A 23,053-nucleotide genomic window follows, 5' to 3' on the forward strand; every position below is an offset into this window, starting at 1 on the left:
CCTTCCTCACCGCCCGCACCAGTGCGTGACCCAACCTCTAACCCCCCCCCCTCCCTCCCAACCGCCCACTGTTACCCGCCCTCTAACCTCAGCACAGCACGTGTGGCCGGGGTTTGTTTTCAAAATCCAACGGCTGCTCGAGCGCGTGGCGTTGCATGCCGGGGGATGCAGTTCGCCTGGCGGCGGTTGAGCGACCGCGCCAGGGAGGGAAGGGCGGGAACTCCAGGTCCCAGAGTGCTCCGCGCCGAGCCGCTCCGCGAGCAGTGACTGACGGACGGACCCGACCGCTGGGATGCGCTGCTGCCGCCGCCGCCGCCACCACCACCAGCGCCGAGACGGAATAAGTCAAGTCATTTCGCCTCGGACGGCAAGGAGTGGTCTGGGAGATCCTCCCGACGCTTGACTGAAATGTATCGGTTCGGTGGCGGCGTCGTCGTGAGGCTGACGGCGGCTGGGAGATGCCCGGCGGTGGCGGCGGTGGCGACCTTTATGCGGCGGCCGGTGTGCGCCTCGCGCCGCGCCGCCGGCTCCCGCGCCTTTCAGTCGGGCTCCACCGGGAGCCTGGCCGTGAAGCTGAGCACAGCCGCCGAGGTCAAGACGTCGACCGCCAAGAACGGGGACAAGGTGCTGAACCTGGGGAACATGAACCCGCAGGTCCGCGCGGTGGAGTACGCGGTGCGGGGACCGATCGTCGCCAGAGCCAGCGAGATCGAGAAGGAGCTCCAACAGGTGGGTGGGTGGGTGGTGGGTGTGTGGGTGGGTGGGGGGGATCGCGAGGCAACCGGGTAAACGGGGGTTGATAACCGGGCACACACACACACACACCGAAATGCACTGGGTAAACGACGAATGCCACGCACGCACACCGCGGCTCTGCTCCGGGGTTTGGAGAGCTGTGCAAACAGCCAGGAATTCTCACTGGAGACGAGCCACACGAGAGCAATGTAAACATGGGAATGCACGCAGACACACCTACACACATGAATGCACCGGCTGAGCAGTCAATGCATATATTGGGAAAACGGGCACTCGGTACCGGACTGGGTTTGCACGCACAGATATTAGTGGAAATCAGTCATACAAGAGGGACGCGCACGCTGACAGCTTTCGCACAGAGAGTCAAACACGGGAGTAGTGTAGTGCAGGACAGTGCTGCACACAGCAGGGACTCAACTGGGACTCTACCCTTCCCAAACATACCCGCTTGTATAGTGAGGATCCAGAGGTTTAGGCTCAGCACTGCCTGGTTCGTGTGGTCCAGCACTGGGTTCAGAATAGCGCCCAGCACACTCACCCAGAAATGGATTGGTGACTGCTGCGTGCACACGGCGAACATTGCAGTCGTAGGTGGTGGACAGATTGTAGGTACTGATGTATTGGTTACTACAGAATGGAAAGGCATAACCCTGATTACCTCCCCCACCCGATTCCATTCCAATCTGAAGCAAAGTGCACCCCGGCACAGCCAGACGAAAATCGGGTGACGGGTCCCTCGTGTACCTCCCGGTGGCGTGTGGATTGTAATATTGTTGCTCTTACGGAGACAATGTTTATTAATGTGTATTAAAAGTAACCCTTTTTTCTTTTGGGATTCTTTTGAGTCTTTGGTTGATGATTTAAAAAGGGATTCATGAGGTGGCTGCTGCTGTTGATGATTTTGTACAGGTGGGATATATTTAAACTTGGCTTTTGCCAATACATATGATTACATTTACACCCATGAATGTTAACTTGGATAAATGATTGATGATCAAACGTATACATGAATATGACTGCTCTCTTTCACACCCACTATGCGGATTGGCTGTTTAGGAAGGCGTGTATACCTCCCCCACAGAGGAAGACTTTTATATGGGGCTGAATTTTGTTTGCAGTGTAGTTAGAGTTAACCCCTTTCTGAAAGTTTTTAAAAAAATTAATCTATACAATATAAGAAGTAAAAACCTTGTCATTTTGAAAGATGACTAAACTAAATCTTGCCAACAATTTGCATTGTTTATTTGGTCATCCGGGTGTCTCGACACGTGTGGAAACCATGCTTAAGGATATCCAAACCAAACTGAGAATTCCATGCATCCCACCTTCACGTGGAAATTCCAGAGATCGCTGGTTGGAATGGAATGCACACTCTCCCTGGAGAGACACATCCTGCTCACCTAAATTCCGGAAAGTATTAGGCACAGGTTTGTTTGTGTGGCCTCCACTATGATCGCTTAGTCATACAACACTCTTGCATGAAAAATGGCTACTTAGGTGAGTTACCTTTATGGACTCCTGTGTAACTGTAGAGTACAAATTAGTGTCTTGAGTACAGGGGAACAAAACTCAGAGTTCTGAAATATGTTAACGAAAATAGGTGGAATATATTCACAACAACTTGCATTTGTATGCTGCCCTTTATGCAGGGTAGGGTCTCAGAGCGCTTATTCACTCCTTGAGTTACAGTGAACTGGAGTTAGGTTTACTTGTTTTGCAACTTCAGGAATGTTTTTTGAACAAAAACTACTAGAAAAGTCACTCAAGTATTGCTGTGTATTCTTTACATGGCACCCTTTGAGACATCCTCCTCAAAGTCTGTTATTCACATCAATTCACTTTTTAAATCTTTGTGACAACCATTTTTGTGTAATATCCTAGATCTCTTTATCATTTAGACATTCAGATAGTTAACCAAACTTAATATTAATACGTTTGAATTAAAAGCAATTATTGAAGGGGTCTCTCTTGATAAACCCAAATGAATCATGATTCTGTAGATGAAAGCTTTCATGATTTATAAATGTAGCATGACCAGTCCTTCTTTATTAATCAACAGCATGTATGGTATCTAATTGGAACAGATGCTTGTTTACTGCAATATGAGTATCCATGATTCTTCATAGGAGTTTTTTTATAGGAATTAAAGATGACACTGGATAAAATTTCTTGAAAGCACATGTCAACTCAGATCAAATTTAGCTTCCCTAGCCACCTCCACACCAAGGAAATCCATTAGTAAAGATCTGTAATGTGTATGTTGAGGATCTCCCTCCCACATCTTTCTGATCTTCTTCTATCTGTGCTAATTATTAAAAGGAACATTCATGAGAATGCCCCCATATATATATATATATATATATTAAATCAGTCAGAATTTAAATGAAGCAACAAAAATGACTGCTGATTGCCAAAAATTGTGGTGATCTTGGCTGTTGCAGATTGGAGAGGACCTCTTTGATGTTGCTAGCACTGACCCCTAAGTCAATTATAGGTATTTTGTCTGTCCTTTTGACTTCCAGCCTTCTGAATAACAATACTACAATTGGGGAGGGGGTTGGGATCAGGGAGGGTGGCTGAAGGCACGGTCGAAGAGGAAGGTTGTGAGGCGTGCCTTCATGGAAGCAAGAGAGTGAGCAAGGCAAAATGAATGTGGAATGGAGTTACAGTGGTGGGGCAGAGAGGCAGGTTGGAGCCTGTTGAGCAAAGGGAGTGGATGGGTTGTTAAGGGATTAGTGCATTGACGAGGTAGAGGGGGCAAGGCCGTGGAGGGCCTTGAAGGTGAGGACAAGGATTTTTAACTCAATCCTTTGAGGGTCATAGGCATATTTAGTTTAAATGGTACCATGATTACATTAAGGAGTTAGACAAAGCTTTTGCCAATTGATTTTAAAAGAATGGTGCTTAGTGAGGGATATTTCCGTCCCCAGATTTGTACTGTTCCTGGTGATCAATTCAAGTCACATTACCTGGAAGTACAGAAATGAATAATTCTCTTAAGAGGTGTCTGGGTTTAAATTACCTGGACCTAATTGATCTGTTTTGGTGACAAAATGACAGTTGGATATCAATGGTCATACTGTTCTCTATAGTTCTTGCATCAGTTTCCAAACAAAATGCCATTAAATTTAGTAGATTTAGAATTTTTAAAAAAGAAAATTTATATTGATATTACTTGAAATAAGTAAAATAAATATAAATATTTGGGATTAAAATATTCTGAGCTATTACATATTTGTGGTTGGCAAAGAACATCTTATGCTAAACCTTGTCTTCATTGTGGATCAATTCTGCAATGTTCAGCATAATAAAATAATGCAAGGTATCATTTTCCTGATCTATAGGCTACCAGTTCTGTTTGTCAGGAATTTTAAAATGATTTCTATGACTATATAGCTTGTGAGTAGCATACTAATTATGATTTTGGCTCGACAGAGGTGGCAAGTATTTTTTTGAAATGTACTTTTCACATTGTAATCATTCCCATCTTAGTTATCTTCTTTAAAAACTAAGATTGAGGTCTGATTCCGCTCCAATGCTGCAAGCAGTCAGCTATACATGCTGAGATGCCATCCGGCGTGGAGGGCGCTATATAAATCCAAATTGTTGTTGTCTGGCATTGCCAGACAAAGTCTAAAATATTTATTTTCAAGGCCCTAAGTGGTTTCCAGTACTGTAGCCCCAGAAGATTTTAAGTCTTTTTTTACTTTGTAGGCATTGCAATATATGATTCGTATTACAAACTTACCCATTTAGGCTTCCTCGATCAGTTTAAAACATATTGATCTTGTAGTTCAAATGAAATCTGATTTTCAAAGTTGCATTAGAATTTTTTCCAGCCAATTAACAACTTGGATTTATATTGTGCCCTTCACGCTGAAGGTTATCAAAATTTGGTGGGCTAAATGATCTGTAAGATTCATAAATGTAGCTATTTGCTCTATGCTAACATCAAAATAATTTTGGTATGGAGCAGCAAAGCAACTCATGCCAGGCTATTTAGAAACTTATCATCTTACTAGAGGGAGTGAAACTAAAGTAGCCTTTTGATTTGCAGCAATTTTCTGGCAAGTTGAGTTCCTGAATTCCTGGCTGGAGAGAACTCCTTCAGGGCTGTAGTGTTTGGGCTCTATGGAAAGTATTTCACAGCAGCTATTGCATTTGATTTATGAATTCAACATTGTGTACTGCATATTTTGCCATCTCCATTCAATATTACACATATTTCTTGAGGATCTTGTAATTCAGGCAAAACCGATAGTGAATCCAGCATATAGTATTGCATCAAAATTTACACATAAATAGTAGCACTGTAGTGCAGTTCAATCCCTTGCTTTTTAATTAAGTAACCATATAAACTGTAACTGACGAAACATTGAGATGTGATTAATTTTATGGCAGCCATCTGGTTAGCCCACTAATGGGATAGACGCCATTTTTCCAGACACAACAACAAGATTACATTTGTATAGTGTCTTTCACGTTGGGAGGGCGTCCCAAGACGCTGGATAGTGTACAGCATTTCAGACCCGAGCTGGGGTCAGTGAGGGAGAGGGGAGGGGAATGGGGGTGACCGATGGCATGGTTGAAGAAGAAGGTCTTGAGGCGGGACTTGAAGGAGGCTAAGGAGGGGTGAGGCGGAGTGATTGGGGGATGGAATTCCAGAGGTTGGGGGCAGAGTGACTGAAGGCTCTCCCACCAATAGTGGGGCGGGTGGGTCGGGGGACGTGGAGCAGGCCGGAGCCGGCTGAGTGGAGGGAACGGGCGGGTTAGTAGGGGGATAGGAGGTCACGGAGGTAGGATGGGGCGAGGCCATGGAGGGCTTTGTAGGCGAACCATTATAGAAAGGCCATTGATACGTTACCTTTTCTATGGCTCCCAATGATAAATTTATATCCATGTTATTACTGTGTGTATAAATTAAAATTTCTAGGATAGGGCAAATAACACAATGTGCTGTATTCAGATAATTTAACTGGCTGGTGTGTGCTGAGGGATGAAGTTGTATTACACTTACACTCTTCCCTGAAATTAGAACATGTTTATGGATTCTTCAGTAATAGAAGAACCATATATCTTATCTGTTATTATCTGAGCCAATATTTCTAAAATTCAAATCATGAAGTCCTTTTTGCCTGAGAGATGTATGAATGATTTTTTTTTAGAAAGCAGTTGCATAGTTGGACACTCATTGTCTTCAGTGTAGTTTAAAGGCAGCTAAAATAGCGAGAAGAGGAATTCTTCAAATTTGATGGCTTTTTTATGTTATGCTTAGCTTTTAGTTGCATAAATGCTATTTATGTGCAGTTACGTGTTAATAAAAACAAGCAAATTGCTATGAATGTCTGGAGATCAAAATCTTTTGTTTGACACTGAAGAATGTTGTATGTTGGCCCAATTCTCGTTCTGTTTAATGAACTTAGTCATTTGATCTTAATGCAGAAAACCTGGCATTTGTGGAGGAGGGTATAACTTGATTTAATTGATATGTGGGTTCTGTGGGCACTGGCAGCCCTCTGATAACTAGTTCAACCTGCTGTTCATCAGGCTTGACCCTAGACAAGTCAGTGTTAAGTCTGTTCCACAGTACGTCCTTCCAACGTGAAAGGCGCTATAAAAATGTAATTTGTTGTTGCCAAACTCATTTCTGTTGAACCTGTCTTTATGTAAAACAGTGCATTTTGAATTAGTTGATCTTACGTGGCACAGTAATTAACCAATAGCATTAGACTCTGTGCGTTGGATTAGGGAGGGGAAATTAGCAAATTTCCTCTTGCTCCTAGGTTTAGCAAGTTTCCTCTGGCACCTCCCTACTTCTCCAACCTCCTCATTCCCCAATGCACCACCCTGTGCCTCTGCTCAACTGGCACCGGCCTCCCTCGGACCCTCCACCCCACCATCGGAAGTTGTGCATTCAGCCACTACACCCCAAAACTCTGGAAGATTCTCCCTCAATCCCTTCGCCTTGCCCCCTCCCCACTTTCAAGTCCTGCCTGAAAAGGGTTCCTCTTCGATCGTGCTTACAGCCACCTCCACCTCCTTCCAGCTCGGAGTCAGGCTCTTCCACTTTTAAGCTCTCTGAGACGCTACCCTGCATGGAGGGTGCTATATAAGTGCAAGTGTTGTTGTTTAGCGACAATGATGATGAATGAGATAATCTTGCTATAAACATACATAGAAAAGATCTATGTGGATAGTCAAGCTTATTACAAAGAGGAGTTTCACTTTTCTCTCTCCCCTCTCTTCCACACCCCCTCCCATCCCTCCTTACTATTCATAGACCAGTGCTTAAGTGCTTTGAGACCCTACCCTGGGTGGAGGGCACTATATAAGTCAAGTTGTTGTTGAAATTAGCTAATCCGTGCTAGTATTGACCCTGCTCCACTTGACAACATTATCTTGGTTCACACTAAAACAACGTCCATTTGAGCGAGATCCGAGAGGTGCACAACAAACATCACGTATCTGGCTTGATAACATTTTGCTACTGACATGGTCAGGAAAACATTTCCTAGAACTGCAAGTTACTGTCCTGTGTTCCCAATAAGGAGGGGAATAGTTCACACTTGTCCACACTCGGTTTTATCTGACAGAGTGAATGATTAAGATGTCTTGGAGCCAAACACTCTCTCAACCTATTTTCAAGGGAGAGAAATTCAGAGAAAGAAGCAATCCCAGGATATTGTTTTGCATCATATCAGTCAATATTACGAACAGGGTCCCTTGATTTCAGTGGCATAGGGAATTTTAAACAAGAAAACAGTCCAGGGGCATAGGGCCGAAGAGAGAACGGGGACAGTCTGGAGGGGAAAAGAGAAGTATCAAACATGTTTAGATTAAAATAAATGCCCTATTCTGGAAAATACTGCATGCAACAAGATAGAACTTTTCATTCTTGAGAGAAGGTAACTCAGAGGGGATCTCATATAAATGTATACAATGCAGAACAGTACTTAACAATGCTTTGAACTGTAAGATAGAAATCTGTTGCTCTTTCAAATGCACCCAACAACACAACAAGTGGTTAATTTCACAGACTATGTTACATTTGATTGTAATAAGTTATGCTTTTTTTAGGGAGTCCAGAAGCCCTTCACGGAAGTAATAAGAGCAAACATAGGAGACTCTCATGCTATGGGACAGCAACCAATTACATTTCTGAGACAGGTAGGCAAGTCTCTAATTGTGTACCTAACAAATGTTTTTCTCTGAAAGAAAATGGAATTGAAGAACACGGAACCCTAGAAAATGTGTTCCCTTTAGCTTCATCCTGTGGCTGTTATTCCAAATGAATCAAATTTCTAAACCTTTTCTCAAGTGAATCCTATTTCTAAACCTAATGTTCTTATTAAATAGCTTAAACTCTGAGTTTTTATACTGCTTATAATGCACCACAACCTGGAACAATACTGGATAAACAATCATATTTTCAAAATTAATATTTTAAGGCCAGTACATTTATTATGTGATTTACTTGCAAATGTATTTTATTATGTAAATTTTAATGCAGTATGTGCAGTTGATAAAGAATAAATGTTAGATTTTATTAACATAGGAAGTTGGTAGATAATGGAGGGTTGTTAAAATGTGAAATATAATTTTATTATCACAGCTGAGTCCATAACAGGATTCAAATTATCACAGCTGATCCATAACACGATTAAGCACTTGAGAAAAATGTAGAAATCTAATTGAAGGCTATAGAATTCGAACAGATAGTTTCAGTGGGGGAGCCAGAACTAGTGCAAACCTGATGGGCCAAACTTTAAAAATTTGCAGTCAAAAGTACTAACCTTGGACTGGTGACTATTAATCCAGACATACACTTACTACTGGTTTCTTCTTTCCATACTATAATCTTCAGCTCCAGCATTTAGGAAAGATCGTAGCACAAATTGTCACCGCATAATTTACAGCCCTTTAAAGCTTGTCTTATTTTCTGGGTGGCATTTATAAATGCCAGAGTTCCTTAGAAATGTTTCCATTCATGAATATTTGTCTTTTTTTGTTGATTCTTCACATTACGGATACTGATATTACCAAAGTTGAATAAAATTGATTGTTGTTGGTGACTATTTTGAATGCAGAAAATGAATTGTCTGGAGAGGAATGGAATACAGTTGCTTGTTTCTGGCCTCAATACCAAATTCAAATAATTAAATTCAAGTGCAAAATCTAACGTTTTATATTTGTGGCCCGTTTCAGGTTGTTGCTCTTTGTACTTATCCAGAGCTGTTTGAGTATTCACATTTCCCAGCAGATGCAAAACGGAGAGCTCAATGTATTCTAATGGATTGTGGAGGAAAAAGTCTTGGTAAGCCTGCTTTATCAGCCACTTTTATGAAAACAGGTCCTTTTCAACAGTTTTGGAAAAAAAGCCAAACTTTACAAACTTACAAAAACTTTTACTTTAGGATTTAAGTGCCAGCTGTGTACATGCATGTGAGGGATTGATGTAACAGAGTTTATTATTATAATTGATTTCTAATGCAAGTCTTTGCTTTTAATGAAATCCAGAACCTGAGATTTGTTATAGTGTGTATACCACCACGTATGTTGGAGTACTGATTGATTATTCTAACGAGTGCAGATTGAACACGAAGTAGAGTGGCATTAGACGGTCTCTTGGAAACCGAATAATATAAAGTAGGAAAATAAAGATTGGAGCCTCATGGCTCAGTGAGTAGTACTTTGTGTGATCTGGAGCCATGCAAAGCAAGATATGTATTGAGGTTACCCCCTGCTTACCTGACTCCAGGTAAACTGAATCCAACCTTAGCCAGAAAAACAATTGAAACATTTGTAAAAGTTTCCATGACCGTGCATGTCGAGTCTTGTCGCCCCCACCTCACTGTGCTTGCTAACCTTTGGTGGCCAGGGATATCAACTTTGACTCAGTTTGAATCCCAGGAGCAGAAGATAGCTTATTCACTATCTTCTCCTCGCAGAACTGATGACATTGATAAATGCCAGTACTTCAGCCACTCTGCTCCCATCCTCTGGAACGCCAACCTGCAGTCCCTCCGCTTTGCACCCTCCCTTGGCCTCCTTCAAGACCCCCCTCATCGACTGTGTATTTGGTCACCCTCCTTCCCTCTCCTGCCCTCCACCCCATGATACATACATGAGGGAGACGGAAATAGTGGAGAAATAAGGCTCATGAGGAGTATAAAACCTTAATGGACTAGTTAGGCTGAGTGGCCGGTTTCCGTGCTGTATCATTCTATGTAATTCTGTGCTGAACCTGGAAATATTTGCTGTTGCATCATTTGGAAAAACCCAGGCCACTGGCAATGTGATCCTGCTGTGCTGAAAGCCCACTGGCAATGTGATACTGCTGTGCTGAAAGTAAACTAACCATCAGTATATCTTGCACTGACACTTTTCTATTTTCACCATTTTTTCATCAGGTTCTTACAGTGTAAGCCAAGGTTTGGATTGTATACGTCACGATGTTGCTAGGTATATAGAGACAAGAGATGGCGGAGTCCCTGTTAATCCTGATAATATTTACCTTACCACTGGAGCCAGTGATGGAATTACTGTACGTGTAACAGCAACTGAGTCTTAAGATTTATAGTTTCTAACAATGTAGTCATCGCTGTTAAATTATTTTAATGCCAGAAGGTGTTTAAAATAAAATGCACCATTGTCTGGCATATTGTGTTGAATCTTTGAAAGTTAATATCGTGTCTATATTGATCTTACAGACAATTATGAAACTTCTCGTGTCCGGCGAAGGGACTATGCGGACTGGAGTGATGATACCAATACCACAGTATCCCCTGTATTCTGCAGTTATCTCTGAACTCGGTGCTGTTCAAGTCAACTACTATCTGAATGAGGAAAACTACTGGGCTCTAGATAAGGATGAATTGAGGCGGAGCTTCAATGCAGCCAGAAATTACTGCAACCCCAAGGCCCTTTGTATTATTAACCCAGGAAATCCAACTGGTACTTTACTTCAAATGCATTACAACCAAATATTTATATTCTGGGTGGGAGGGAGAAGAAGAGAGGTACACAGTGCTCCAAACTATTTCCCGTACTATAGTTACAGAAGTCCAAACTATACTGCTTTAATAGTAATAACGAGGGACATTGTTAGGCTGTTTTATTTTTTTAAAGTAATTTCCAGAGGCAAATTGTGTTCTTTGTTTGATAGGTATAATATTTGATTTTTATTAGGTACAGTGACTCAGTTTAACAAGTTGTCTTCTCACAGTCGCCTTCTAATCAGTCTTGACACTGGCTAAGAGAAGGCCCATTCGGGCAGAGTGTTTGTTTCTCGGTAAGTTCATTACTTCCTTGGATTGATGACCTTGCCCTTTTGCATGGCTCCATCAAGTGGCCTGGTTGAGAATTGACAAAACTTATTGAATGAAAGTTAAGCGCATTCAGGACATGGGACTTCAATCCATATCCTTCTGGGTGGGATTGTTTGCTTTTGAGAAGCCACCTGCAGGAGATAAAAGACTAAAAAGATTGTCTTTGACTTAAATGTGTTAACTTTTAATTTGTTCTAACTGCAGGCCAGGTACAAAGCAGGAAGTGCATTGAGGATGTAATTCACTTTGCTTATGAGGAGAAACTCTTCCTTCTGGCTGATGAAGTAAGGATCACACCATATTCTTGCATTTGCAGATGGGGGAGCCTGACATTCAGTTTTTAAAACAGCCATGTATATTGGCGTATATTCTTTGCACACAACATCATTGCTGAAAAACAAAAATCATCTTCTGCTGAAATATACATAGTTGCTTTTTTTCTCTCCTCTAGGTTTACCAGGAAAATATATATTCAGAAGGGTGTGAATTTCATTCATTCAAGAAGGTGCTGTATGAGATGGGCCTAGAGTATTCTAGTACAGTGGAACTGGCCTCTTTTCATTCCACATCTAAAGGCTACATGGGAGAGTAGGTGTTTGTTTTTCTGCCGCTCTATTATATAGCAAATGTTACAAGTACTATTAATTCTGCTATTTTCTTTCCAGAATGTTGCTTATTGAGATTTCCTCCCTGACTTTATCAATGTTTACATCTCGGTTCAATCATTATCATTTTGTTCACAAAATTTTTATTAGGATGCATAAACAACAAAATTACATTTGTACAGCGCCTTTCACGTCAGGAGGATGTCCCAAGGCGCTGGACAGTCTACAGCATTTCAAACCCGAGCTAGGGTCAGTGGGGGGGAAGGGAGGGGGGGGAGAAGTGGGGTGACCGATGGCATGGTCGAAGAGGAGGGTCTTGAGGCGGGACTTTAAGGAGGGGGTGAGGTGGATGGATTGGGGTATGGAATTCCAGAGGTTGGGGCGCAATGGTGGGGTGGGTTGGTCAGGGGACGTGGAGCAGGCCGGAGCCAGCTGAGCGGAGGGAGCGGGTGGGTTGATAGGGGGTTAGGAGGTCGCAGAGGTAGGGTGGGGCGAGGCCGTGGAGGGCTTTGTAGGTGGGGACCACGATTTTGAACTGGATCCTCTGAAGGATAGGGAGCCATTGGAGTCGGGCGAGAATAGGGGCGATGGGGTCATGGAGTTTGGTGCGGGAGAGGACACCGGCTGCAGAGTTCTGGATTATCTGCAGCCTGTGGAGGGAGGAGTTGGGAAGGCAGACATAAAGAATGCAGCAGCATATGTTCCTGGTTGGAAGGGATAGGGTTAATAATTTGGTTTTCTGTCCCTAATATTGGAGCTCTATCGGGGTCTGTGTTCTGGAGGTGAAAAGGGGTTTCTCATCTCCTGTGGAGCACAGATGCTCCCTTTGTGACTGGGTTTGAAAGTAGTGGAATTAGGCTTTGGGTGAAATAAAACTTGCTCACTAGCTGCTGGAAGATTTGAGTTGGTCCTTTTTCAAAAGGCTGACCTAGTCTGTTTTTTATTTGTTGTTGTTCAGTTTCCTATCTAGTGTAAAAGGTGACCTGGGTTGTTGCATTGCGGTTCCAGAGTCTCAATTCTTCAACCGAGTGAATGCTGTGCAAGCCAAGAGTGTTGGCAGGCTAATTGACTTGAAAGCCATCACAGCTGAGTCTGAATTTCACAATATATTCATGTCCTTTCACTTACAAGAAAGTTCTGATTCTGCTGTTTGAGATTTAGTTTTTTAGTTCTGACTTTTAATTCCAATCTAATTTTTCGTAGGTGTGGATATAGAGGTGGTTATATGGAAGTTATTAACTTAGATCCAGAAGTTAAGGTGCAGCTTGAGAAGCTACTGTCTGTTCGCCTGTGTCCTCCAGTCTCGGGTCAGGTAGCTATGGATGTTGTGGTAAACCCCCCAAAGCCTGATGAGGAATCTCACGAGACATTTATGAAGGTCAGTCAATTTTAAGCTTCAATTATCTTCTGTTATTTCCCACCACTATTGTGGTGAGAAATGTTAGTAAAATTAGTACATTAGGGTGAGTTCGCAGAATTCTGAATTGAAAACTTATAATCCTCCAATTTAATTCCTAAAATTTAAATGTGAGTTATGATCTTTAAGGAACACTAATTTTAAAATAATTTTTTAATGTATGATTCTCTGCTTAGTTTTTGGTTTTATTGGACATTAAGGGGGCAGGTCTAGTAATTATGTTTGTATCCATTGTTACTCGGGTTGTTGCTGGATACTGTAGAATTGTGGCTCCCGATTAAAATGAATTATAATGTCAGTGCCCACCATCCCCATCCAAATAGGGTGTGAGGGGAGTTTGACCTTTATTTAGGCTATAGCAAGAAGAGCAGTTCAGTGGAGAGAATAGGCATAAAGATCCACCCAAAGTTGGTGGCTGGATATTAAAGAAGTGGTGACCAAGTTGAGATTCCAGCTTTGGCAAATTACCCAGCTTTCAGTGTACTTTCTTGAGTATTGCATTTATTAAATTGCACAGACTTAGAAGTTAATATTGTACAGTAATAGACTTAATAACTTATTTTAAAATGTAATTCTCACGTATGTAGAAGTGAAGCATGCAAATATGTGTGGCAAACCATTATTCATAGACACTGATATGCTGTGACTAGAGGTAGTACTGTGACCGATATGAATTTGATCATTAATTAGATTTGTGGTCTTAATTTGCAGGAGAAGAAAATTGTGCTGAGTAACCTGGCTGAGAAAGCAAAGTTAACAGAGGAAGTTTTGAACACTGTTCCTGGAATGAAGTGCAATCCTTTGCAAGGGGCTATGTATGCATTTCCAAGAATCTTTATCCCTCCCAATGCTATCCAAGAAGCGAAGGTTTGTACTTTGAGAAAAAATATCATATGTCCCTATGTCACTTAGCATCCTGTGAATATTGTAATTTGTTTAATGCACGGCTTTTGCATTAGTGAAAGTAAGAATAGTGTCTCACCAGGTACGTCTACGCTGTCTTTCTAGGACTGACGGAGAAGATTGTTCTAGTGGAAAAACTATCTGTTATCATTAAGATGTTTTACTCCTAAAGTAGGTTTTAAAAAAAAGTGGATTCAAATGGGTATCAACTGAGCTGTGGGGGAAGGATATACAAATCCTATTGATTCTGTACAGAGAATGCTGTGCCATTATGCCTCTTGCTATCATTTATTCAATTGACTTCCCAGGTTGAAAGGTCTACTGCACTTCAATAATAGGTACTGTTCTGCTTATTTGATCTAATTTGAAGTTTTTTTTTGGTTTAGGCCCAGGCAATGGCTCCAGATATGTTTTACTGTATGAGTCTCCTAGAAGAGACTGGAATCTGTGTGGTTCCTGGCAGTGGATTTGGACAGAAGGAAGGAACACATCATTTCAGGTAAAATACCCTTGTAGTTTATTAAAGACATACAAATTCTACTATTCTAATTTTTGCCAGTTTCCCTTTCCTCTGTTAAAGGCACTAACTCGTGCTGAGTTAGTTTTCGCCTACTCCCCTGCCTTTGGAAGAATTAATTCATATGGATAGAAATTGTTATTAAATAACTCACTTCCGTAAAACTGCCTTTTTAATCCAGTTACATACTACTATTTACCACTTTTTTTTTAGAATGACAATTCTTCTTCCTGTTGAGAAGCTGAAAGTGCTGCTACAGAATGTGAAAGACTTCCATATTAAGTTTCTTCAGAAATATGCTTGAAGTGTTTGTTCAAGTTGAACTTTATCAGCAGAGGAACAGAGAAATTGGATGTCTTCTTCCTTCTCATTTCTTCCATTTCTCCCCCCCCACCCACCCATCTATCCCAATGATCCAACCAGGTCAATTTCTAATGTGTATTAAAATAACTAAACTATTTGACTGGAAGGTCACTATCAATACTGCTAAATGTTACAGGTCAGTACCGTGAATGTAGTTATGTACTCTTTATATGATATTTTAAAGTGCCTTTAAGTTGCAATGAAATGGTTCTTGTTGGAAAGACTATTTTTAGTATCATTAAATATTTTTCGATTTTTGTACGCTACCAGTAAGGATATTTCCAGTTCTGAGTGTAACTCTTTCAAGAGTAATTTTCTCCAGATCAAGGTCTACAGTTTGATAATTTCACCAATTCCACAAAGCCAAAAAAATGTCCTGTAGTTTTGAGGATGGTGCTTTTTCTAAAGATGGTCTGTGGGAATCTAGTGATTAATTTTACCAGTGAAAAGCTTTACAATGCATTAATTCAGCAAAAACACTTAACCTACTTATAAATTACTTGTTAATTTCTGTATGTATTTATATGGACTTTTAGCAGGATAATTCTTAACACATCCTTGGGAATGATCTTTAATAGGCAGTCTTGTAGCCCTGCCACACGATTTTTACATTATTTCTAAATTCAGCAAAGGGAATTGCATTTCTCCCACTACAATGGAAATGTAATGTTTACAGTTTACTTTGTAAAATGTGGAAATCAAACTGTTATGCCTTGCTGATTGTAAGTGGATAACATTTTGAAATTTTACATATTTGTCAAAGGTCTTCTAACCAGACAATTTGGGAAAGAAGTGAAAAAATAAATATTGCCTTTGAACATTTAAGTGCTTCCTGTGCTTATTTAAACACTGCAGTCTTTTGAAGGTATTAGTACTATTAAATGTTGTCAGCTTATCCCAATATTTCACCGCAGCGAATCACACACCAAGCTTTATCTGGCACTGAGCAATCAAAATGGTTATACAGTAGTCATGATGCAGTATACATCATGTTCCGTATTCAGGAAGGTGTTCCTGGTTCCTCACAAAAAGGAAATGGGTCTGGATGAGGCCAAGACTACACAAGCTGCACTGTGGGAAGATCGTTTGTTTCTACTTTTCAGTGCATCAACACAGGAGAGTTTACCTTCAAATAAAACATTTTATTAAAAGCCAAAACATAAAAATTGCATTACAGTAATTTGTGCTGGAGCATACAATATACTTCCTACATAAAACAATTCCCCCACTATCAATTTGGCTTCCTATAAAAACAATCCCCACACCATCAATTTAGTTTCCAAATCAGCCTGGACAATGATTTGTTTGCTGAAACTATATTTAAATCATCCAATTGCTCAGTTGGTAAAAATCTTTGTACAATGTCGCACTGAGCAACACAGACCTAGATGCTGCCAGGTTGAATCATCATCTGGCCCTTCCTGGGCTTCTCAAAATGCATCACAGGATTTATGTAATGTAATGACTGTTTTGTAAGCAAATCCTGTCACAGACTGCGTTTTTCTACAAAGTAGTCATTGCACTTTACAGTATATCTGTAAAGTCCAAAAGAACATTGAAGAGCAGATGCATTGGATGAACCCCACAGTGGACTAAGAAATAGTCTGGTAAAATACACATCACCACGTGTGCAAAGAAGAAGATTCTTCCAACAAATTGAAGCGAACAAACCAGCCGAAGCAATTGTGAGTCACTGAAAGCGAACGACCGTCAAACCCGCTCGTCTGAGGTTTGTGACGTGTAACCTTTTATATTAATTTTTGGGGGTCCGTTTAAGAGTATCCAAACCCAAAGTGAGAATTCCATGCATCCCACTTCCCGAGACACGCTGTTGAAATGCAATGTGCACTCTCTCCCTGGAGGGATGTATCTTGCTTACCTAATACTTTCCGGACCCCAAAGTGTGCACCGGGGTAACTGCCGGAGTCTTAAATTTTGATGTAATCCCACTCCCAAATAACCCTTTCATGGATCTAATCTGTGTGTGTGTGTGTGTGTTTACTCACAAACACTGAAAACAAACTCCCAAAAGCTGAGCCGCTCTTCAGTTTTAATTGGGTGATGGACCAGTAAGAGAAGGAGGAGCATATAAAGTTACAGAGTGCTGGAGCAGCTATTTGCTCAGGGTTTCCAGTGAATATGCCTCCAATTACCAGGAGCCGCAAAAGGGATTCAGCCGAAGCTGCTTCAGCCCCGACTATCCTGTCCCAGGAGAAGTCAGAGAAAATTGAACTTTTTCTGGACTATTTCGACAAGGAAGGCGAGTTTCCCTGGGAGTTTCTTTAATATATATATATGTATTATATTACCTTTTTTGTTTTAATTATATAAAGCCCGTCTCATTGATTTGCAAGAGACATAGTTCTTACACAGTCGGTGGTCAAAGGGGCAGATGGTCATGATCACTGTTAATGAACAATTAGGGTTATTTATTATCTATTATATTTATGATTTATTATCTGGCTGGTGTGGGGGATAGCGTTCTAGGTTTAACCTGTGTGTTTTTCTATTTTAAAACAATTCTACTCGTTAGTGTCGATGCATTTGTAAAATAAATTATGACCCACTACCTGATAAGCTGCGCGTTATTTAAACTTTGGGACTCTGTGGCTCAGTGAGTAAATGCACTTACGATGTTGTCCTGGTATAACAAGCACAAACTATCTGATCTGCTCCAAACCGAGGTAACTGATCCCAGCTGGGTCGCGATTGGGATAATTTAATTGTCCACAATAACCCTTGAGAGTAACCCAGAGTTGCTACTCTTTCTTTGTTATCCAGTGACTTTGCTTTTGTGGGTGTTAGGTCAGCACAAGATCTGGCACATTGTAATGGCTTCCCAACAACTCCCTGTCCAGACCTACATGAATAATGTATAAGATTAAACTACCGCTGTTGATATCTGCAAACTGCACGTAGTAATAATAATGCAATAGGGGGTGTAACAGGAAGCATAAATTGAGGAGAAACCTATTCCCCCACCCACCCCACTGCCCGAAGGCAAGTTCTAGCTCTTGGGAAAGGTTCTCCACACGGAATCTAATTGCTATTTTACTCCTTTCCGCAGGTGAGGATTGCACAAGCCAAGAAAGGAATGGATTTCTTTTGCTTTTGGTAGTTTATGCACTGAATATTCCTTTTGCTTGCCCCTCCCTTGTCTTCTTCAAAGCTGTGCCTTTGGTCATCCTACCACCAGCCCCTCCACCCCCACCCACCCACCCCTTGCCCTCCACCCCCATTATTTCCAATCTCTAGCTCAAGTGCAAACTCTAGACTGTCCAGTACCTTGGGGCATCCTCCCAATGTGAAAGGTGGGATAGAGATACAATCAGCTGCTGTGTTCAGTCACTGCCATTGCACTATGTTCTACCACCAGATTGTGTGTTGTGTATTCAGATTGAATACTGAGCTTTCATTTTAGCCATTTGTTTTTTTCCAAATCATAATGATGAATCATCTTTCTTTTGCAGCAAATAGCAGAATATTGTCAATGGAACAGAAATTTGTAAAGATATTGGACATGGTTGATCGTGTCATGGCTGTCCACTTGTTGAAGATTCCAGTAGCAATTCAACGGATGAAGTTTAAGGATTTCCTTGGTAACTTTTTTACATTACATGGGTTAGATCTCAAAAGAAATGCAAAGTACAAACTTGTTATATGTAACTGTAAACTAACCCTCTGTAACTACAGGAGAAACTGACCAAGCCGCTGCCATTGCTGCTGCTGTAGTAAGTAACATCTTTTATTTTAAGTTTTTTTTCTCTTAGTTTAGGTCTGTATAAAGTAATTTTTTTGACTGGTATGCGCTTCAAACTTCTTGGACTCTCAGCACTTGACATTTCTATCAATTTTTAGCAAGTCACTTGTGTATTCTAAGTGATGAAATTTTTAACTACTGATGGTCCATCTCTGAACTTGCCCACTTCTGCTATTCAGTGATCCTGCTGGGAAAAATGCAAGCGTGTTGAGAATGGATCAGGTGATGTTCCTAAAGTAAAATACTATAATGTTCTCCAGGCCAGTGCATGAATGCTCATTTGGTAAAGGTATGTTAGATTTTTGGGAAATATAGAACTATTTCTCTCTTTTACCCCTCCACAATAAGTCACTATGTTTAGGAGAGGATACGAAAGGTAAGAAAATAGATGCACCGGGAGTTCAATATTCCAATTTTCCTTTACAAGGCTAACTACATTTACATCATTTAACACATCCATTTGCAGACTGACAACCCAGAAGAATACACAATCGCTACTCTTCCTCGTAAAACCACAAAGAAAAAAAGTGAGTCTATGAAATAAATATCAAAAATTTACATGGTTTGTATTGAATTTCATTTAATTACCTGCCTGATAATTGCCTTTTTTCATTTCAGTCAAACCATTAAAACCTTTATCAGTTTCTACTTCTGCATTATCCTCTGACCAATTGAAATTTAAAGCTAAGTCAAGTGCAGCAAAACATCGAACTCTTCAGAAGGTGAGTAACATATACCTGGTGTATTACGTGTGCTTGTGACCGAGATTTACAATTTTAAAATCTTGTTCAGAAATGGAATTAATCTGCCACTGGCTCAGTAGGTCAATGTAGAGTACCAAGGTGATATTTGTCCTACAGAGTAGGACTGAGGCTCCATCCCTAATCTGAAAGCAGCACAACAGGTTTCCTGGACTGGTAGGTGGGATTCTCTCCTTCTGTAACTTCCTGGAAAATGGAAAAGATTTGATTTTGATGACCTTTTATTTTCCCCCCTTCCCTTTAACTCAATTCTGATATTCCATTATCCCGATGCAGCCACAAAAGACTTATCTCTTTCCCTTTTTTTTGTTTTTGGAAACTGGTTGGATTGCTAGTTGAGGTACTATTTTGCTATGTCCAAATTTTGTTTCAGATACCCCAAAATAACACAAAGTCTGACTCCGCCTCAAAGAGAAAAGCCCTCTTCACCAGGTAATGGTTATCATTGAAGAATAAAATAAACAAGTTTAATTTGTTCGTAATAAATGGAACAACTCATTCTATTCAATTCCTTAAACTATTTTATTTATTGCATACACGCAGCACTCCAATATCAAATGTAAAGACTCCAGCAGTTCCTCGGAAAACTGCATCAGAGTTTGACAAAAGGTATTATTAAATCTTAATCTTCCTTTTGTTTTAATGGCTGGATGCTAGTAACTAAAACTGCAGTACCAGATGTGTAAATTATCCTATCAAAAGCTTTGGGATTGAGTCTATTTGACGTGCAGCTAGTCTTTTGAAATAAGATTTGGAAGGGTGAATTGCATGAGGTTTCCTGGATTGTTGGGCATTAAAAAACTGTCAATAAAAACAGAAGTCGCTGGGAACACTCAGCTGGTCAGGCAGCATCTATGGAGAAAGGAAATTGAGTCAATGTTTTGGGTCCATGACCCTTCATCAGAACAGGAAAGTGAGTCCCAAATTTCGCCCTGCCGAGAATTGAACCTAGGCCTCTCGCGTGTGAGGCAAGTGCTCCAACCAGTGACATGGGGCCTGAACCCACAGCTTTCTGACTCAAGAGAGCCAACAACTGAACCAGGCTAGCACTTAAATCTGTGCAAATGTTCTTTAGAACTGAAAAGAGGTTTGTGTCTGGTCCACTTAAAACTTCTGGTTGGGAGGGAGGTACCATTTGTCGCTGAATGCTGTCTTGGTGCATGTCATAACATTTATAGATTTCTAGTGCTCCAGTTAGACAGGCAATAAACTGGAATCAATTACACAAATCCATCTACTTATTTGTTTCTTGTGGCAAAGTGTCCAAACAGCAATTTTAATGATGAATTTAGTCTGTTATGGCAAAGCCTATTGTGGTGTTCATTGGAATGCTTGGAAACTGTTGGGGCATTAAGTTGACAGGAGCACACAAACAAGAGTAGTGGTGGTGGGGATAAAGAAAAGTTATTAAAAAGCTCTCAGGACTACAGCTCGGTATGATTTGTCATATAAGTGACTCAATAATTGTCTTCCATTTTTAGTAAATGCATTAAGATTTAACCTCTGTGTGTTTTAAATGACGGGCTGTTTTAAAGTAAAATGAATCTTCAGAATATGTACATTACTCTCTGTAATACTTTAGTAGCCATGCAAAATGGAGTATTTTTAATATTAGGTTACTCAAAATGCCAAAATCTGGAAGGAAAGCATTGACTTGTTCTCCAGTGCGTGTGGATAAATCACAACCATTCATTAACATACCTCTGGCAGATGGGAAGGTATGTAAATAGACAACCTTTATTTTCAAGAGATGCAACATTACTGTATCATTGTATACTTAATTGCAATTCAGCATGCACAAATGTTGCATAAACCAGCTTTATGCTTCGATTAGGATCCATACATTTCAGAAATTATTGTCTGCTTGGTTTTAGTCCTTTTAAACCTTCAGAAGAAATCAGTTTTTTTAATATGGGTTACTCCACATCTTCTGAAGGACAACCTAAGATTGCTGGTCCACAAATTGGAAGAAAAAACCTTGCATTTGATAATGCCTCTTTTCACACCAATATCTCAAAGTGCTTCAGTTTTCTATAAATTGTAGACTATTTGTTGGTGAATGCAGAAGCTGTCTGCAGTATACCTAAGTCTTGGCCATTTGCATGGGTATTGAAGGTCCCATAGCTCTATTCAAGAGGATAAGTTTCCCTTTGTCTTGGCCAACAATCCTCTGGATTAAAATTGATCATTCACTTTACGAATGTTTATGGTGCAATATGCAAACTAGCTGCTGCGTTCACCTATATATGTAGCAATTTACACTAAACAGGATTTATTGTAATATATATATAGTTATCCAATGTTCTTTTGCTCATTCAGTGCTTATGCACTTGTCTTATCTGCATATCTGTTTCTTTTGTTGCATGTTTCTGCTATTCACATTCTTTTGGAATGACTTGTTCCTTCTGTTTGTAGATAGTGGTTTCACATTCCTAACTTCTTAAAATGGACCTTCCAATCATTTCAATTCTGTTGATGGTCAAATTTGAAACATTAACTGATATCTCTTCCTAATATTCATTGCCTGTGAATAAGTACCCAGACCACCATTGTGTAATGTGACCCATCGGTTTTAACTTATTTTACAAGATACTAAAACTGTCCTCTCTAAAATCCTAATTGTTCACAATACAGTTTCTCTTAGATGATATTTTAATATTTGCACCTTAGGCAATTTATGCAGTTGGTGGGGAAGTGGACAATATAGATGTGGAGTCACTTGATCCAAATACCCTTACGTGTATTCAATCTTTGGTGGTAAGTTAGCATTTATTCCCTTTCCATTTGAATAGCTACTTTTTGAGCTAGTGGTGGGTTAGTTATGAAATTGTAGTCCAGCATAAGCTACTTTCAGTGGAGAGAAAGAATGCCTGTGATAACTTAGTACTACCATTTCTGTAAAATTCCCACCATTCTAAATTCAAGTGGATCTGCTTTAAGAAATGTTCCAAATATTTTCAGGGAATTTAATGAAACTGACATAACTTGAATTTAGAACCATGGATTCATTCTTCTGCACTTTGTATCTACAGATTCACCTAACAGCCCTGTGTGAAAAGGCCAATTATTCAGTACGTGCAAACAGCATCTGAAGAGTCTACACTGACTTGTTTTGTAACTAAATGTATTTAGGATTCATATTTTCAAAAATAAACTTTTTTTTAAAATTAAGCACAGTGCTGAGTCCCAGCTTAAATTTTAGCTAATCAAGTAAATTCCAGTAACATCTCTAATTCAAAATGATCTGTTTGGGAAAATCTTTATTTAATCAGTCAATATCATTATAACAGGTGCACACTTTTTAGATACAAGTGTGTAATTTAAACTGAGTTTAATTCAAAGTTAGCTTTGAAATATTAAATTCAAAGATGATAAATTGAATTGTGTAAATTAATTGCATCTGCAATTTCTCCTCCCTACCCCCCACAATTGGAGCTTCATATATTACTCATTCAGACTATACATGATCCTTCACTAAATACCTTTCAACAGAACAAATTACCTCCAAGGCTGATTTTCACCTGTATAAATGCTCAACTGCAACCAGGTTTTAGAAGACTTACCTTAAATGCATTTTGCTATTGTTGGTTTGAAAAACTGATGGATCCAGTTTGCAGGGTGGAGGGTTGATACAGGGATCTCT

General features: G+C 40.3%; 2 protein-coding genes across 2 annotated transcripts; both read left to right on the forward strand.

The window, feature by feature from the left end:
• The first annotated feature begins 334 nt into the window (after nt 1-334).
• Nucleotides 335-15,711, forward strand: gpt2 (glutamic pyruvate transaminase (alanine aminotransferase) 2). Its single transcript, XM_007889412.2, has 11 exons — nt 335-729; nt 7,834-7,923; nt 8,962-9,070; nt 10,167-10,300; nt 10,467-10,710; nt 11,289-11,368; nt 11,536-11,672; nt 12,893-13,067; nt 13,818-13,973; nt 14,396-14,508; nt 14,740-15,711. Exons 1-11 carry the CDS (start codon nt 409-411, stop codon nt 14,828-14,830), a joined length of 1,650 nt encoding a protein of 549 aa, XP_007887603.1. The 5' UTR covers nt 335-408; the 3' UTR covers nt 14,831-15,711.
• A 1,645-nt stretch (nt 15,712-17,356) lies between these two features.
• borealin-2 lies at nt 17,357-22,508 on the forward strand. Its single transcript, XM_042340258.1, has 10 exons — nt 17,357-17,385; nt 18,360-18,488; nt 18,583-18,620; nt 19,116-19,176; nt 19,268-19,371; nt 19,784-19,842; nt 19,954-20,019; nt 21,026-21,128; nt 22,081-22,167; nt 22,443-22,508. Exons 2-10 carry the CDS (start codon nt 18,380-18,382, stop codon nt 22,500-22,502), a joined length of 687 nt encoding a protein of 228 aa, XP_042196192.1. The 5' UTR covers nt 17,357-17,385; nt 18,360-18,379; the 3' UTR covers nt 22,503-22,508.
• The last annotated feature ends 545 nt before the right edge of the window (nt 22,509-23,053 follow it).

This window comes from Callorhinchus milii, unplaced genomic scaffold (assembly GCF_018977255.1).
Source record: "Callorhinchus milii isolate IMCB2004 unplaced genomic scaffold, IMCB_Cmil_1.0 Scaffold14, whole genome shotgun sequence".
NCBI classification, from domain to species: domain Eukaryota; kingdom Metazoa; phylum Chordata; class Chondrichthyes; order Chimaeriformes; family Callorhinchidae; genus Callorhinchus; species Callorhinchus milii.